The 16,329-nt window shown below is 39.8% G+C and overlaps 3 protein-coding genes across 4 annotated transcripts; all 3 read left to right on the forward strand.

The window, feature by feature from the left end:
* On the forward strand, positions 1-9,972 carry cat (catalase). Its single transcript, XM_005815279.3, has 13 exons — positions 1-164; positions 2,637-2,808; positions 3,177-3,287; positions 3,733-3,863; positions 3,950-4,054; positions 5,150-5,275; positions 5,353-5,544; positions 5,763-5,915; positions 5,993-6,131; positions 7,096-7,226; positions 7,828-7,935; positions 9,175-9,258; positions 9,356-9,972. The coding sequence occupies exons 1-13, from the start codon at positions 99-101 to the stop codon at positions 9,419-9,421; spliced, it is 1,584 nt and encodes a 527-aa protein (XP_005815336.1). The 5' UTR covers positions 1-98; the 3' UTR covers positions 9,422-9,972.
* An 88-nt stretch (positions 9,973-10,060) lies between these two features.
* Positions 10,061-12,666, forward strand: LOC102227477 (dispanin subfamily A member 2b-like). 2 transcript variants are annotated; one of them, XM_005815281.2, is made up of 3 exons: positions 10,061-10,349; positions 10,704-10,961; positions 12,354-12,666. In XM_005815281.2, the coding sequence occupies exons 2-3, from the start codon at positions 10,740-10,742 to the stop codon at positions 12,498-12,500; spliced, it is 369 nt and encodes a 122-aa protein (XP_005815338.1). In that variant the 5' UTR covers positions 10,061-10,349; positions 10,704-10,739; the 3' UTR covers positions 12,501-12,666. The 2 variants fall into 2 exon arrangements, with proteins under 2 accessions (XP_005815338.1, XP_023203565.1); XM_023347797.1 differs by lacking the exons at positions 10,061-10,349; positions 12,354-12,666 and adding an exon at positions 12,333-12,353 and having other exon boundaries at positions 10,559-10,961.
* Positions 12,667-14,576: 1,910 nt separating this feature from the next.
* LOC102227734 (dispanin subfamily A member 2b-like) lies at positions 14,577-16,329 on the forward strand. The gene is made up of 2 exons (XM_014475030.2): positions 14,577-14,826; positions 15,902-16,329. The coding sequence occupies exons 1-2, from the start codon at positions 14,644-14,646 to the stop codon at positions 16,088-16,090; spliced, it is 372 nt and encodes a 123-aa protein (XP_014330516.1). The 5' UTR covers positions 14,577-14,643; the 3' UTR covers positions 16,091-16,329.

Consider the following 16,329-nt stretch of genomic DNA (forward strand, 5'->3'; position numbering starts at 1 on the left):
TCCAGGAAGACTTTCTCTGGCATTGAGGTAAACAGATAACGCTTTTCTCCAAGACACCTACCGTGCAGTTAGTGGTCCCGACGCGCTGTTTTGTCGAGATGGCGGAGACCAGAGATAAAACTACCGACCAGATGAAGATATGGAAGGAGAACCGAGGCTCCCAGGTTTGTACAAATGCTGCATTTTTATCAAGGGTTTTGTTTGCTCCGTGTCCGACTTGCAGGAATTGGGTGACAGGTCGTTTGGGGTAACAAGAGTCGAAGCCCGTCGGTTGTTCAGTCTTTGCTCGTTATTAACGTGAGCTAATCTCAAACATGCTAACACATGTTGTTTAAATCAGCACTCCGGTTTTGTAGTCGTTTTGTTGCAGTAATGAGAGAGGTTGCTAATGTTTTGCTAGCTGAAATTTAAACAACGCCATCAAGCGAGGGCTTTCTCCTCCAAGCATTTTGGTCGCGACATTAAGAAGGGAGCTCCTAAAATGTCTCCCGTGGGCTAAAATTAAGTTGAAAGACGTGAAAGTGGGTCGTTTTTATTGCACATGGTGGAACTTGAGCCTTTAGTTGCATAACAAGACCACAGTTCAGTTTACATTAGTGCGCTAAACTGACTGAAGTCTACCTGATCCTGCAGCTGAATGTGAGGGTTTAACACAATTCAGCTCTGAAAGGATTCTTCTTATTCAATTTGCCTTATTGACGCACTTTTATTTATCACAATATATAAACTATTCATGTTTATGCAAACAAACACATTTCATCGGGTAAAGTCAGTGTTATTACACTTAAAATGGGTTTAGTTAAACCACATTTTTTCAAAACTATCATAATATGTGAACAACTTAGTAAGTTAATGTAAAATAAAGATACATTTATAAAAAAAACAATGCATTTCAAAGCACATGATTTCTTGTGAAAAGTAAGAACAGAGCTATTGACATGTGTATATATATTATGTTTTTATAAACTGACATTTGCAGGGTGTTAAGAACCAGTCAGGTCAATTTATTTCCTTCGATTTACATTGTAGGTTGTGAAAAGTTTTGACCGAAATTCATGATATTTGATGGATGTTGTAACTTTTCAATGGTTAAAATAAAGGCCTGTTAGTTGACATGTGTTAGTCCTTTGTTTTACTCAACCACAAGATCATATTCGTTTTCAGTATAATTCAACCCTTAATTTTAAAAAAAATAACACATATTTCAGTTCAGGTGTTTTTTCTATTATCTTCACATGCATCAAATCAATGTTCATGTCACAAACCTACACAGTTTTTTTGTAAAAAAAAAAAAAAGTATAAATATGCTTCCTATATCTTGACGTCTGATCCAGTATGTTATGAGTGTAGAAAGCTAACTAGCTGTGCTCATCTTGAAGACGGGGCTACACCGTATTCTTAACCAAATATTAGCCTAATATTTATGTTCACACTCGCCTCCTATCATGCCGGTTTTATTGGCCCATTACTCTTCTTTTTATTTCGTGAAGGAAGTCGGACGACGACAAAGCTGAAACTGTCCTTTCAGACAATTTTTGGACCTTTCTGTGAGGTGTGAATAAAAATGTCAGGAATATAGTTGTTTTTTTTTGCCCTCCATAGACGGGTAAATAAACATGCTGCCTTTTCTGTTTTCCTTCTTGCCCAATCTAGGTCTGTGGGTGATCAACAGACTCTCGTTGGATTGATTAATACATTTAGATTATTAGTGGTAGAGCTGTAGAAGAATGTGCCACACAGACAACTGATTTAAAAAAGTCCACTTCTTTTATGCTTTTTTTTTTATAGTTTTACCTGCTCTGCTTTTTAAGTTCATATTGCTGAGATATTTTCCAGGGTGTCCACACAACCTTAAGAAGTCTTAAATTCATATATCTAAAATGAAAGACTGTCTGAAATTAATTGGAAAATGTACAAGTTGGCCTTAGACACGTTAATCACAGGTCTTAAACTTTGTTCTGGCAGGATTATTCCATGTAGTTCATTGTTCTCCCGGCGCCTTTTGTGTCGGGCAAAATTTGACTCGCTCGGAAACATCATCAGTAGCGTTTGAGGCTACCGCTAACTAGCTGCTAATAAACACTAGCTAGCTAGCTTTTTTGTGTTCATCATTGATAATGGCAAATTTATCGGCAGTTGGCTGGATGACCTTCATCATTGCCACTGGCTCACTTCTGCTACCAATTCGTACGATGCAATGTGCGTTCTGTTCAAAAGAATGAAATAAAAATCTGGATTTTCTTTTGTACATTTCTGTTGTTACATGTCTTTAATTTCATTCATAGGGGTCTTAAAAAGTCTTAAATTTGAGTTGGTGAAACCGGCAGAGATCGTGTTTACTTCTGTTGTCTTTGTTCAGAGGAATCCAAATCCTCTCTTCTCATCCAAAGAAGGTTTTGACATTAAACTGAATTTAAATGCTATTCATATTGTTGTGTTAATAAACATGTAAAGTTAGGGGTGTAGTTGTTAGCCAGGGTAATATGTATTAAGAATTTTTCAGTCGGCTTTCCATTGGGTTACTCTTTGCTTGTCACCTCATGAGAAGCACTTTTAATAAGAATAAGTATGAATGGTTTGAGCCCAAACTTTTAATATATATTTTTTTTAAATTCTTGAACTGCATTTGGTTCCAGAGACCAGATGTGCTAACGACAGGAGGTGGCCATCCCGTTGGGGACAAGCTCAACCTGCAGACTGCGGGGCCGAGGGGCCCTCTGCTCGTGCAGGATGTGGTCTTCACCGATGAGATGGCCCACTTCGACCGGGAGCGAATCCCAGAGAGAGTGGTGCACGCTAAAGGCGCAGGTTAGCTAACGGTTGTCTTACAGCTCATGTGTTTTGGACTCAAGGTCTCATTTTGCTTTGATAAACAAGTTTCACGCAATAAATTCAACCCCTCCAGACAGCAAGAGTTAAGTTTTTATTGTAGAAACTGCTTTTCGTAAATAATAATTTAACTTTTTACCGTACGTGTGTAATTTAATTTCTGAGCTCTTTTTGTTCAAAGGAACGTTCTAGAAGCTTTAGAACGGGACAATTTTTTCCACATCCAGACTTTAAACAAACAGCAAGCCCTCCTGAAAAGCTGCTACGTTGTTCTCAATGCTGATACGCTGAAACATTCAACAGCATCGATGTAAAGGTGATTTTGTATTTTTCTTCCCATGATGCAGGCGCGTTCGGCTACTTTGAGGTCACTCACGACATCACCCGCTACTGCAAGGCCAAGGTGTTTGAACATGTTGGGAAAACGACTCCCATCGCTGTCCGGTTCTCCTCTGTGGGTGAGAGATTCACTTTCATTTCCAAGGAACATTCTCACTCTTTGTCGTCGTAGGAATAGCTGTGCCATGTTTGTGCGCAATAATTTAATTTTACACTTGAAAATAATTTTCCTCCAAAGTGATCCACTGATGTAATTTTTCATCTGGAGAACCAAAAAATGTGTTGACACGTCTAACTGTCTGTCTAGCAGGTAGCTACTTGCTAGCTAGCCGCAGTGTTGCAATATGTGTATTTTTTTATTTAACCATGATGTTCACACGCCTCTACTCCTGCAGCACCCATATTCTGTTCTTTTATGATGGCAGAGGGCGCTGTTGTGCAACTTTTAATATGTGGCTTTGTTGCTTCTGTTACTGCTGTAGAAAATATAAGGTCTTTGTATGATGAAGCTGCACACAACAAACTGAATATTATAAACGACGATTAAAATGCTTGTGCGCTCAGCTGGGGAGTCTGGATCAGCCGACACTGTCCGAGACCCCCGAGGCTTCGCTGTAAAGTTTTACACCGAGGAGGGGAACTGGGACCTGACGGGCAACAACACCCCCATCTTCTTCATCAGGGACGCAATGCTTGTAAGTTGGCGTTTAAAATTTGGAGTTCAACCACTTTATTTGTTATTTTATCGGTGCTGTTTGTTTTCTCTTCTTCCGCCCTGCAGTTTCCGTCCTTCATTCATTCCCAGAAGCGTAACCCTCAAACCCACATGAAGGATCCTGACATGGTGTGGGACTTCTGGAGCCTGAGGCCTGAGAGTCTGCATCAGGTAGCCGCGGATATTCAACCTTTAGCACTTCCAGGAACTAAAATAAACACATGTTCTAAAATGATTTGGTAATGGGGAACTTGCAAACCACAGTCGCTCCCGCTGATGAACATTTTTATCTGTTTTATTTGTCAGTATCTACTTTAACACGCTCTTTTTCTACCTTCTGTCTATGAAGACAATCTGTTTGTCACAGATTGTCTGAAACCCTCCACACATCCATGATGGAGCATAAACACGTCTAGTTCCTGTTTATTAAGATTCTCGTTAGAATCAGTAGCATCAGCAATTCCTCCTGGGTCAGATTAGATTAAAAAAAAGACAGATATCATCCACAGGAAATCATATTATAAATGAGGTACTAAAATGTAAATGGTGATTTAAGGATTGGTTTACTTTGCCTTATAAAGGGCTGCAACTATTATTTTATTTATTTATTATTTTATTAAGTTTATCTGTTATTCTGACAAATCAAGTAAAAAAATTGGCATATTCTGCAACATTTTCATTAAACTACTTCAGCATTTTCTGTATAATATTAGAATTACACTCAAAGATGGACATAAACAAATAATTTCGTTTCTGCTTTTAAAATAGGGAATAATAATTTTATTGGCTGAAATTCAATAACAGCCTTTTTTTGTGAATTTCAACAGATTGAATATAAAAAATGACACTTGAGGATTTTTTGTTAAAATATAGTGGTGGTTTTATCTTAAATGCAAAACATGTACATTTTGTATTGTTTTATCTCATTGCTCTGAATATGTTGGGTTTTTCAGCATTTTTACTCCAGTTAATGATTGATTGATTACTAAATTAGTTGATGATTAATCAGATGAATTGTTTCAGCCTTAGTCTTGTATACTAAGATTCTCTCATATGTAGAGCACATACAGTTACCAAAGGATCATATCAAAAGGACTTTACTGCCATCTTGTGGTCAGTGATCAAAGCTAATTTTCTTACTATAATCAAATGAAGCATCTCCATTTGATTTAAAATCCATTTGACAGCAATAACAGTGATAAAACATATTTTTTTTGTGTAAATAAACTCGGGTAAACCTTTTTTTTTTTTCTTTTTCCCTCTCAGGTGTCGTTCCTGTTCAGCGACCGTGGCCTGCCTGACGGCCACCGCCACATGAACGGCTACGGTTCCCACACCTTCAAGCTGGTCAACGCTGACGGCGAATGCATCTACTGCAAGTTCCATTACAAGGTCTGTTTCTGAAACTGGTTTGTTGGTTTGCAGAGCTCTGCGATGGATTTTATTTATTTATTTATTTTTCTCTAAAGACTGATCAAGGAATAAAAAACCTGTCTGTGGAGGAGGCGGAGCGCCTCGCAGCCACCAACCCAGATTACAGCATCGGAGACCTGTTCAACGCCATCGCTAACGGCGACTTTCCGTCCTGGACCTTTTACATCCAAGTCATGACCTTTGACCAGGCGGAGAGGTTCCAGTTCAACCCCTTTGATGTCACCAAGGTACGGAGTCCCAACAAAGTGAAACGGCTGACTATCCCGCCGGTTTGAACTTTTGGTAAAAAGCTAAACTCTGGGTTCTTCGATGCCAGCAAAGTGTTACTCTAGTAGAGGAGAACCTTTTAATCAAACCGCCTCCTTCAATATCTCTCTTGAATGCATTCGTCTCATTTTCAATCTGCAATATCTAAATCTGGGGCTACTTTTTCCAACGCTCCCAGGTGTGGTCGCATAAGGAGTTCCCTCTGATCCCTGTGGGCAAACTGGTCCTCAACCGGAACCCGGTCAACTACTTCGCAGAGGTGGAGCAGCTGGCCTTTGACCCCAGCAACATGCCTCCAGGCATCGAGGCCAGCCCCGACAAGATGCTGCAGGTGACGCAGTAAACCGAATCAGCTGAGAAAGGAGTGTTGAAATTTACCAGAGGTTAACCTCGTCCGGCTCGGCGCAGGGTCGGCTCTTCTCCTACCCAGACACGCATCGCCATCGCCTGGGAGCCAACTACCTGCAGATCCCGGTCAACTGTCCCTTCAGGGCCCGCGTGGCCAACTACCAACGAGACGGCCCCATGTGCATGTCTGATAACCAGGGTGAGTTCTTCACCTGCTGCTCAGCCTTAAGTCTTTAAGTCTTAAATTCATGTCTAAAATTAAGGCCTTAAAAGTAATGTGTTAATCGCAGGTCTTAAATTTTATCTTGACACGTCTGTTTATTCATAGATTATATATTTATTTTAATTTTTTTGTTGTTTTTTTTGCTGGAAATTTCTGTCCGGCAAAACGTTGAGGGTTCTGCCACCCACTGCTAACATACCGTCGCTAAATAACTAGCTAGCTTTTTTTGCATCCTGGGTAAATGCTCATTTATCACCAGTTGGCTGGACAAAGTTTGCAAGTTTTTACGGAGATATAGGTATTAAATTTAATTCTTAACAGTCTTATTAATACTTACATTTGAATTGGTAAAACATGCAGAAATAATTATTAATTATTAATTATTATTATTAATATTATTGCACTTATGCTGTCTGGTTCACGATCAGTGAGGTCAATTAAAGCTGTAATTCTACATTTTGCAAATTTGTAACACCTTAAAACTAAACTGTCATCATTTTATAACAAAGGTCAGTTTGCTCCCAGAAATTGTGGCGCTAAATTTTCAGGGTTATGACAGAGCTGTAAGAATTAAAAGTATGAACAACAAGAATAAGTACAAATAAATAAAGTTAGTCTCTTATGTATTCACAAATATAAAAAAATTATCTTTGGTTAGTCCAAGGGGAAAAAACAACGTCCTACTATACATTTGGTTTATGGACACTATGACTTTAAAATGACCAGAATTGGACATGTTTATGTATAATAAATGTATAAATCATATATTTACCCATGTGATTAAAACATGTTTGTGTTGATGATTAATCAACTGATGTGAATTTCTTCACACCTTCTTCTGTCTTTGTCCCTTCTGATGTTTATATGCTCAATCCAATATCATTTTTTTTAAAAATCTGCCTCTTAAACTCAACAAGTTCTTGCTTCGTACGACCTCTAGGTGGCGCTCCAAACTACTACCCCAACAGCTTCAGCGCCCCTCAGAACCAGCCTCGCTTCGTGGAGACCAGGTTCGGCGTTTCGCCCGACGTCGCCCGTTACAACAGCGAAGACGAAGACAACGTGACGCAGGTGACGATGACGCCGCCGCCTCTAATAGCCTCTCTGTGGCTGTTTGCCAGTCGCACACAGGAAGTCGATGTTTTCAGCCTGTTGAATTCAATGTAGAAAATGGTCTAAATATATCCTTCGAAGGCCACACCAGTAAAACAATAAACAGTTACGTGGAATCACTATCAGAGTATAACAGAGTTGTCATGCATCTAAAAATGTTGGCACATCCGCCGTCCTTGTAGCTTCATGTACGTTTGGTAACTTGAAACTGGAGCGCAATGGAAACTTAACAATTAGACCAAATCAGCTTCTTCTCATCAACAACGCTCACTCCATCTCTCATGACGACACTTTTAATGCAAAGTTGCATTAAAAGTGTCATTATTTACCAAATGACACTACGTGACATCAGTCATGAACATTCATAAAGACTCTTTCATGTTCATGACGTCATTTTTACCTTTAAATAAAAGTGTTACCAGAATAAGTTTCAACCCCTCTGTGAAATAAACGACCTTCCCAGTAAGGTTGCTGAGGTAAGTGCAGAGAAGTGATTGGTTCTGTAGGACTGTGTTTACCGTGTCTGGTTCTGACCGGGTCCGTGTGCGGCCGGCTGCAGGTCCGGGCCTTCTACACCCAGGTGCTGAACGAGGACGAGCGCCAGCGGCTGTGCCAGAACCTTGCCGGGTTCCTGAAGGGAGCCCAGCTCTTCATCCAGAAACGAATGGTGAGTTCCCGTCAGACTCCATGCGGAGCCAAAGATGCTTTCTGTCGTGAAGATGAGTCACTGCGGAGGGCATTTAAAAGAAGGAAAAACATTGTTCCTCTCTTTAATCCACTTCAACCACAGGGTGCTGCTGCATGAAACTAAACATGCACACCGGCCTGCTTTGTGGTAATGTGGTTGCTACGGAAACAAAACATTTTTAAACAAGGAAGAATGATGGTGAACAGAGCCCAACGTTTAAAGCAACACAATCTGTATTTTTTTTTTTTTTTTAAGTTTTCTGCTTTCAAGTTCTGTAAGGCTTTGACTAGGACATTTAAAATGTTATTTTAGTAATTCAACCACATTGTGCAAAAGTGAATCCAAATCTTTGACATTTTAAGATTCAAGCTATTATTCCTTGTAAATTTAGATAATTATGAAGTACAGATAATGAAATCCTGACATTCAGTGTCAAAAATAAATGAGATTATTTACATAACAACCATTAAAAACCAGCATTTTTAATGTGTGAATGTTGTGTAATGCACCATGTCATGGCCCGAGTTGAACACCAGAACGGATCTATGAGGAAGATGAGGAACGTCAACAACGGACACTTTCAAAACAACTTGTGTTTCAGTTTCCTCTCGGCTGACAGCCTCCGTGCCACGCCGCATCGACGCAGTTATTCATGCTAAACAAGCCTCAACCAATCACTGAGTGCACTGAAATAAATTCTCACATTTCTGTTTAAAATATCCTTTTTTTTGTAATATATACTATATGTTCTAATTGTCTGAAATACAGAATTGTGGCTTACTGTGCTCCAATATTTGGTTTATTTTAAGTCATGATTGTGAACCTTCAGATGTTGCGCAGTTTAGAAGAACTCCCTCTGAAAGTGGGAACCTTAAATGACATTTATTTTTTCTTCTCAGTTGTTTTCCTGAGCGTCTTTTTCTCGCTTTGTCTCCACCGGTGTGACTCGCCACCGCAAAGTTAATTTTTAAACATTTGAATGAGAAATAAAAGGTGATGTCATTTATCGATGTCACAGCAGCCACATATACCGCTCTGGTTTCCTGTTTTATGGAGGAAAAAAAAACAAATTCCTGTTTGCACGTGTTGTAAATCTGCTGCCAGAGTTGTAATTTGCGCAACCTTTTGACTTTTTGCTAGTCTCGCATTTTTTGTGTGCATCGCTTTAAAAACAGGAAACCTGAATATAGATGCATTTATTCAATGTTCTTCCTGCAGGTGGAAAACCTGAAGGCCGTCCATCCAGACTACGGGAACCGGGTCCAGACCTTACTCAACAAGTACAACGCCGAAGCCAAGAAGGTAACCAAACAGTTGGTTTGTTATCGCGGCGTAAAAAAGTTCAGTTAACGGAAACCTGCTCGTTTCCTGATGCGCTCATTTCCCGTCTGCGTCCCAGAACACGAACGTCCGCGTCTACGGCCGTCCAGGAGCCGCCGCCATCGCCGCGTCCTCCAAGATGTGATCAGCGGATCGGCTCACATGACCACCGACTGGTTCCACCAGCAGCTGGACCAGCCTCAGCGGCCTAATTACTGTCGCCGTAGTTTGCTCGAGCTTGGTTTTGGTTCATTGCAAACAGTCAAGCCTTACTTTTTTAATTAATTATCAAAAATTAATTTTATTGCATTGAATGCTGTAAGGTAACACTGTTGAGATTAGGCTGCAGTTTTATTAAATTACCTTTAATACATCGATGCCTTATTACTGTTTCAGTTAAATTCAGTTAACCAACAAAAACTGATGAACCTTTTCTCTAATGTTGTAATACTGGAAGATGTTTGTAGCGACTCAAGCAAAGTTAATTTTGAAAGAACATCTGTTTGAAACGATGCTGATCTTTGTGCCTGGCTCGTACCGCAACGCAATCGATCGCTTGGTAAAGCTTCTGGTTTTGCTGAGGACATTATTAACGTCTGGGTTGTTTAACTCGGACTTGACTGAATCACTTACTGTTGAATGTTAATATAGAAAAGTATTATCCTGTTTTCAAATAATAAAATCATTCAAAATGTTGGAGGGCTGAATATTTTCTTCTGCTTTTTTAGATGCCTTATATTGAGAAAGTTGGCTAAAATAATCTTGTTCCCCTTTAAGTGCGGCTGCGGCGCCATGTAGAATTTCAGTCATTTAAAACTACAGTATGCAACTTTTCTAAAAAAAAAATATATATATATATATATGTTTTTACTTATATCTTTTGTGACAATTTAACATGAGACAATCTGAAAAAAATCAAGTTCCTTCTGCAATCTGAATACCTCTGTCAGAAACAACCAATCAGAGCCAGTGTTGGCAATCATTCTCGTGGACATGCTGCTCATGCCCTCACCACTACAGAGCTCAGGGCGCGTGGCCACCAAAGATGGCGGATAAACGGTTTCTCTGCAGCGGTAAGTTGTTTCTCTGTTTCTCGTTCGTAAATTTTAACGGCTCGTTCACAAGCGTGACTGACAGCTTCCTCCTGACCTTCCTCCTGGCTCTGATTGGTTGTTTCTGACCAGATTACCTGCCTCATATTTTACTGTCACAACATGGTCACGGTTTTAAGAAATATGTAAAAAAAAAAAAAAAAAATTTTTTTTTGTAAAAAGACATCTTGTTCTCTTTTCACATTTCCTTAAAAAGACGATGTTAATGTTTGTGTGTCATCTTCCTCTGAAAAGATAATAGGACGTCCAGGTGATCTACAGTTGAGAAATGAGGAAGAAAGAGTTAAGCTGTCTTATAGGTTCAAACCGCTTCAGTTCTCCAGAACCTGCAGAGCTGCTGACGCTACAGGAATGGCCACAGCTTCACCAGATAAGGGTCACCAACCGGTGGTTGTTGCTTTGCCGCAGTACGTCGGTCCTGAAGTCCAGGCTCAGCCTCACATGATGGTCCATCAGAGCGCTGTGAACATCCCAGCTGTGCAGCCCAGCGACGACATCATCTGGTCTCTCGTTTGCTTCATGTATGGAAATCCGTTCTGCCTGGGACTGGCGGCCCTCATCTTCTCCGTAAAGGTCAGTTTTCAAACCTTGGTGGTGTTTGTCATCAGTTAAAGAAGCGGTTTGGAGTGAAGCCTACGACAGACAGGTGGTCGTCTCCAGTGATGAACAGTGAAGATTTTATTTCAAACTGCAGCCCCAGTCAGAACTGGTCTGTCACTTTAACAGATTTTGCTGGACGATACAAATCAATCAATCAATCAATCACATTTTATTTGTATAGCACATTTCAGCAGCAAGGCATTTCAAAGTGCTTTACATCATATCAAACACAGAAACACAATGCAACATAGAATCAACAATCAAAACACGACAGTAAGTCAGGTTCCATCAATAAATTTGTAATTGATTACGTTTCAAATACAAATACAGTTGTCCCAGAAGTTATTGCGATAAACGATAAAATTGTTGTTTTGATTTTATAGATTTTATAGCGTTTTCAAGTTAATGGCATAAAAATACAAGAGCCTATTCTTAAAGATGAATAAACCTTAAATTCTAATGAACATTTAAACACAGGAACTGGACAGCATTTAAAATAAGCTGAACAACAAACAAACGAATTATGAAATGCGTTTTACATTCACACGGATTCAAACCACAACACCTTCTGTCACAATCACTCTAATCCATATAGGACCCTCAGCCACATTCACTGTACTCTAACAAAAAGTAAACTGAAAGGGTGAAGGTTTTTTTCTCCAATCTTCCTTAACTGTGCAGGGAAAAAACACGGTTCCTTTTCTAAACCACTAGTGTATTCTATCATCGTAACTAAATGAAAAACCAAAAAAAGTAGTTCCTGACCGTTCGAGACCTGTGGTGTTCAGAAATGTAGCAATATTATTTTATCTATTGATGTTTGCACGAGAGTCAGCACACTTTGCCAGCCAGCAACCACACAAACCAGCCTGTTTCTCTGCTGAAGGCACAGAAACAAGCCTTACGATAAAACACTGTGTCAGAGCTGAACTCTGCAAGAATAAACCCCGGGCTGTAACCTTTCCCCAGACTTTGTCGAACTACCTTTCTCTGCAGGAACTCGGTTCAGGTAGGAGTCAGAATGTATGGCGAAAATTAAAAATTGAATAGTTCAAAAACACAGTTGTGAGGTGTGAACAGACAATGGAAGGAGCCAGCAGAGACAGAATGGACCAGAGAGGTGGGAGGCCATTAAACCAGAGTGAGAACAGCTGAGTATGCAGAAAATGAAATGAATGTTAGAATCAAACCCACAGAGAACAGAAACTAGAGAAACAGGTGGAGCGCAACTCAGTCGGACACAGAAGCGAGATAAAACAGGAAGGAAAGAGAAGATAGAGAACTCAATAAAACACAAAACTATGACACTTTCTGTTTCACTGTGATTCTGTTCTCATTTAACAGAAACATATTTGATGATTTCAGGCCAGAGACAGGAAGGTGGTCGGAGATCTGGAGGGAGCCAGACGTCACGGCTCCACCGCTCGCGTTCTCAACATCGTGGCGACCGTCCTGACCTCTGTAGCCACCTTACTGACAGTCATTGTTCTGCTTGCTTTGAGTTTTCGCTAACTAGCTTTTCTGTTTTTACTCTGGTATCAAACTGAAACCATGACAGTAATAGTAGTAGTAATAGTAGTAGTAATTAGTAACTTTCATTGTGTAACGTTTGCTTATGCACAATCTGCAAACTGTGTCCGATCTGCGATGAATGGAAAGCTTGTTTCACTATATTAATAAAAACACTATGCTCTTTAAAACACAGAGATGTCCTTTCATTTGTGTGTGCTGAGTCTCCAATTTAATTTTGGAACGTTAAAATATTGTGTCACAAACTGACAAAGTGGGGATAATAAAGACAGAAATCATTGTAACTGGATGTGAAAACTGACATTTTGATTTATGAACCGTTCCGAATTCAGTCAACAGTCATGAGAAAGTGAGCAGCACCTCAGACAAGGACGTTTAAAGTCGTGCAAGAGTCTCTGTACTTGATCCGGTTCTTTCAAAAACATACTTTCTGGGTCTGGATCATTCAGCTGAGGTTCTATTTATTCTGAGTTGCCATTTTCCAAAACAAATTTTGAATAATGTAGCTGATTTTGGGTTGTTTTTTTTAAATTTATTACAACAAAATACAAGACAGGTTGTAAATGGCATGTAGCATTGTTATGAAATGATGGAAACGGTAGGCGGTTCTTAAAGAGACAGGAAGCCAATTTCAAAGAGTTCAGAAACATAACGCTGGCCCTTTAACAGTTGCCTCGTTCGGCTCTGCAGTTCTGTCTTGGCAGTGGAAGACGGTTGTTTACAGTGCAGGCAGTTTCATGTAAACTTCATGGTATCAAACTGGCACATTAAATATGTCACAGGCAAACGATAGCGATTGGGTAAAATATCAAACTTCAACAGAGGCCACGCCTCCAGGAAGCAATCGTTGCTCAATAGCCGATGGTCCAGACGCTCTGTACGAAGCGCCGAACAAGAGGCTGGTTTACGCCAGGCTGATTCAGATTTTGACTTTAGTTTGATAAAGTGTATATTCGAATTACGTTTAACCCCCACAGTCTTAGCTCGACGCTCAGAAAGAACGAGGCAGATGTCACTGTCGGACAACGAAGGGTGTCCCGTCACACCGTCAGTACCCGAAACCACAACCCTTGTAAAAGCTCGCACAGGGTTCACTCAGCCCATCTTGGACCTGGAGGAGGGTTAATGTGTTAGACCTACAGTTCATAATGTCCAGCACTCCTCATGCTCAACAAGCGTCAAAATCCTGTTCAAATAAAGACGCATGTTTTGTAATTACATTTCACAAAACTCAGTTCCTTTTGCTATCACTGTGTTACTGAGGCAGCTCCAGTGCAGGAAAGAAGACATGATGGATGGACTCGGCAGAATATGAACTCTCAAGTACAAAAGAACAACAAAAGCTTGAAGACCAGCCAGCATGAAATGGAGGCCATGTTTTGGTGGGCGTGCAGTTTTGATTTCTTCTTCCATTCTTAGGTTGAATAGGGTTCTCTGAAATGGGATTATGTTTTCCAACCAGATCCTACTTTAAACTTCTCCATAGCGTTATCCTGTCTGCTGAGTTCTTTGGTCTGAATCATTTCTCTTGTGTTCTCTAACGTTCTGGAACAAACCTCTGAGTCTTCACACAGCGGCTGGATTGATGCTAAACGCTAAGTAGCTGTTTTGTGAATGCAAATGATTTTTCTGGATTTTTTGGGGAGTTGAGGGATTAGGGAAAGGGTGGAGAATAAAGTGACTTGAATACTTATGTAAGCCACACTTTTTAAATTTCTATTTTTAATTTTTATCAAAGTTTCAAATTAGCACTGCTTTGTGCTTTACCTGACTTAAATCAGTTTTGTTTAATACAATCCATCCTCCTCCTGCTTTTTAATGCCTTACTTCCAAACAGGAGTCATTGAATTATTCTGCAAATAGAAGGTCTTTGGAGACAGAAAGTAAATTCAGCTCCAAAACCTCTTTTGCAAGCACAGGCGGGTTGCATGCATGTAAAAAGTTAGAACCTCTAAGCTCTGCAAAGAAAGTGAAAATAAAAAGACAGAGGTTTTTTTTTTTTCAACTGGTAAAATTTCCCGTTATGCCACCAGCCTCATAAAAAAGGAACCCGGCTCCCTGTAAGGTGCCAAGTTCTTCAACAGACTTTTCAGATCCTCTTCCACCTGCAGCTGAGCAGAGAGCCATGAATCCTGGTTACTCCAGCGAAGCGTCCCCTGGACAGCCTGGGGGTCCCAGAGGCGTTCAGCACATCGTAGTGAACGTCCCCACTGAGCCCCCCACAGATTATCTGGTCTGGTCGCTGTGCAGCTTCGTCTACGCAAACTTCTGCTGCCTCGGATTGGGGGCTCTCATCTATTCTGTCAAGGTGAGTTTATGCCAATAGTTTCCCCGTGTTTAGTCTTTAATACGAGCCACTTCTGTATCTGAATCAGAATTTTGTTGCGATATTTTGATACTTTTGTGATAATGATTAAAAAAATTATTTTTCTTAGCAACTTATGACACGTCATATCAAATATTTATGCTTTATTATTGTAAAAACTGAAAGAGCTATTACTATAAATGTATATAGTAATGATATTTTATATAAGGTTTTGGTTCAACAATTGTAAAACTCAGTTTGTTCAATTTTAAATCATTTTCTTGTGCAAGTTTTAAGAAAAACGGCTCCGGCTGAAGGATTGTGATCTTGGTGTTATCGATCACTCTGTAGTGATTAACTTATACCAGCAGACAGTCTTTTTAAAAAAATGTTACCTATCATTGTTTCCTCCAGCAACGCTCTGCAAATGTCACAGTTAAGACTTTTGAAACATGCATATTAAATGTCTTATCATGAAAATACATTTTTCACAATAAATGATAAACAAAACAACAATATCAGACCTGACAAGGAATTTCATGGCCTTTGCACAGGAGCCCAGTTCAAGAACGTCTGGATTAACATCCAAAAGCTGGAGGAATTATGGGACTGATTTTATTTATTTATTAACTCTAAACAAGTGCGTCTTATAGTTCCTCAGTCATTTTCACAAGATATAGAAATATGGGAGAGTTAGCACCAATGTGTTTATGTAAATTGAGGCTAGCGCACATGAGTTTCTGGGTATGGATGTACATATTTAGACATATGTAAATCCAGATAAAATTAAACATTTATTAACTTGTTTATTTGTTGTTTTTTTATTTAATAATGAGGGACCACCTGAAAATATGGTACGAGTTTATAGGAGTTCATACGTTTCCTACTTCCTCCTACTGCTTTTCAAGCAAGTTAAGATCATTATAGCACAGAAATGTGTCTTTTGAATCCGTTGTGATTTTATACTTCTATCATGTTCAAAATAAGTAGGTTAGAAAATATAATAATACAAAAATTATAACCGGGAGGGTCTGGTTATTAAAATAATGTCTATTTTTTTTTGTTTTGCTGATTTCAGGCCAGAGACCGGAAGGTGGTTGGAGATCACAGTGAAGCCAGGCGTCACGCCTCCTGCGCTCGCGTTTTCAACATCGTGGCCCTGACCCTGACGTCTCTGATTCTCTCCATCATCATCATTGGGCAGATTGCCACGGGTGTGAAAGTGGCACAACTTAGAAGGCAGACAGACTATTGGAGAGGCAATTAACCATCTTTCGTAATGTTTGAGGTTTTTGTCCAGCGTGGTTGTTCTGGTTTTACTCTGACATCAAAATGAAACTGTTTTGCAATAATGCTGGTGGAAAAGCCTAAAGCGGCGAAGAAGCGCTTCATTTCTGTCAAGTTTGCTTGTCAATCAAAAGGCAAAATGTGTCCCAGCTCACATGAATAAAAAGCTTGCTTCACAATAATAAAAACCATCCGACTCTGAGCTCTCTAAACCACAGA

This window comes from Xiphophorus maculatus, chromosome 2, assembly GCF_002775205.1.
Source record: "Xiphophorus maculatus strain JP 163 A chromosome 2, X_maculatus-5.0-male, whole genome shotgun sequence".
Classification (NCBI taxonomy): Eukaryota; Metazoa; Chordata; class Actinopteri; order Cyprinodontiformes; family Poeciliidae; genus Xiphophorus; species Xiphophorus maculatus.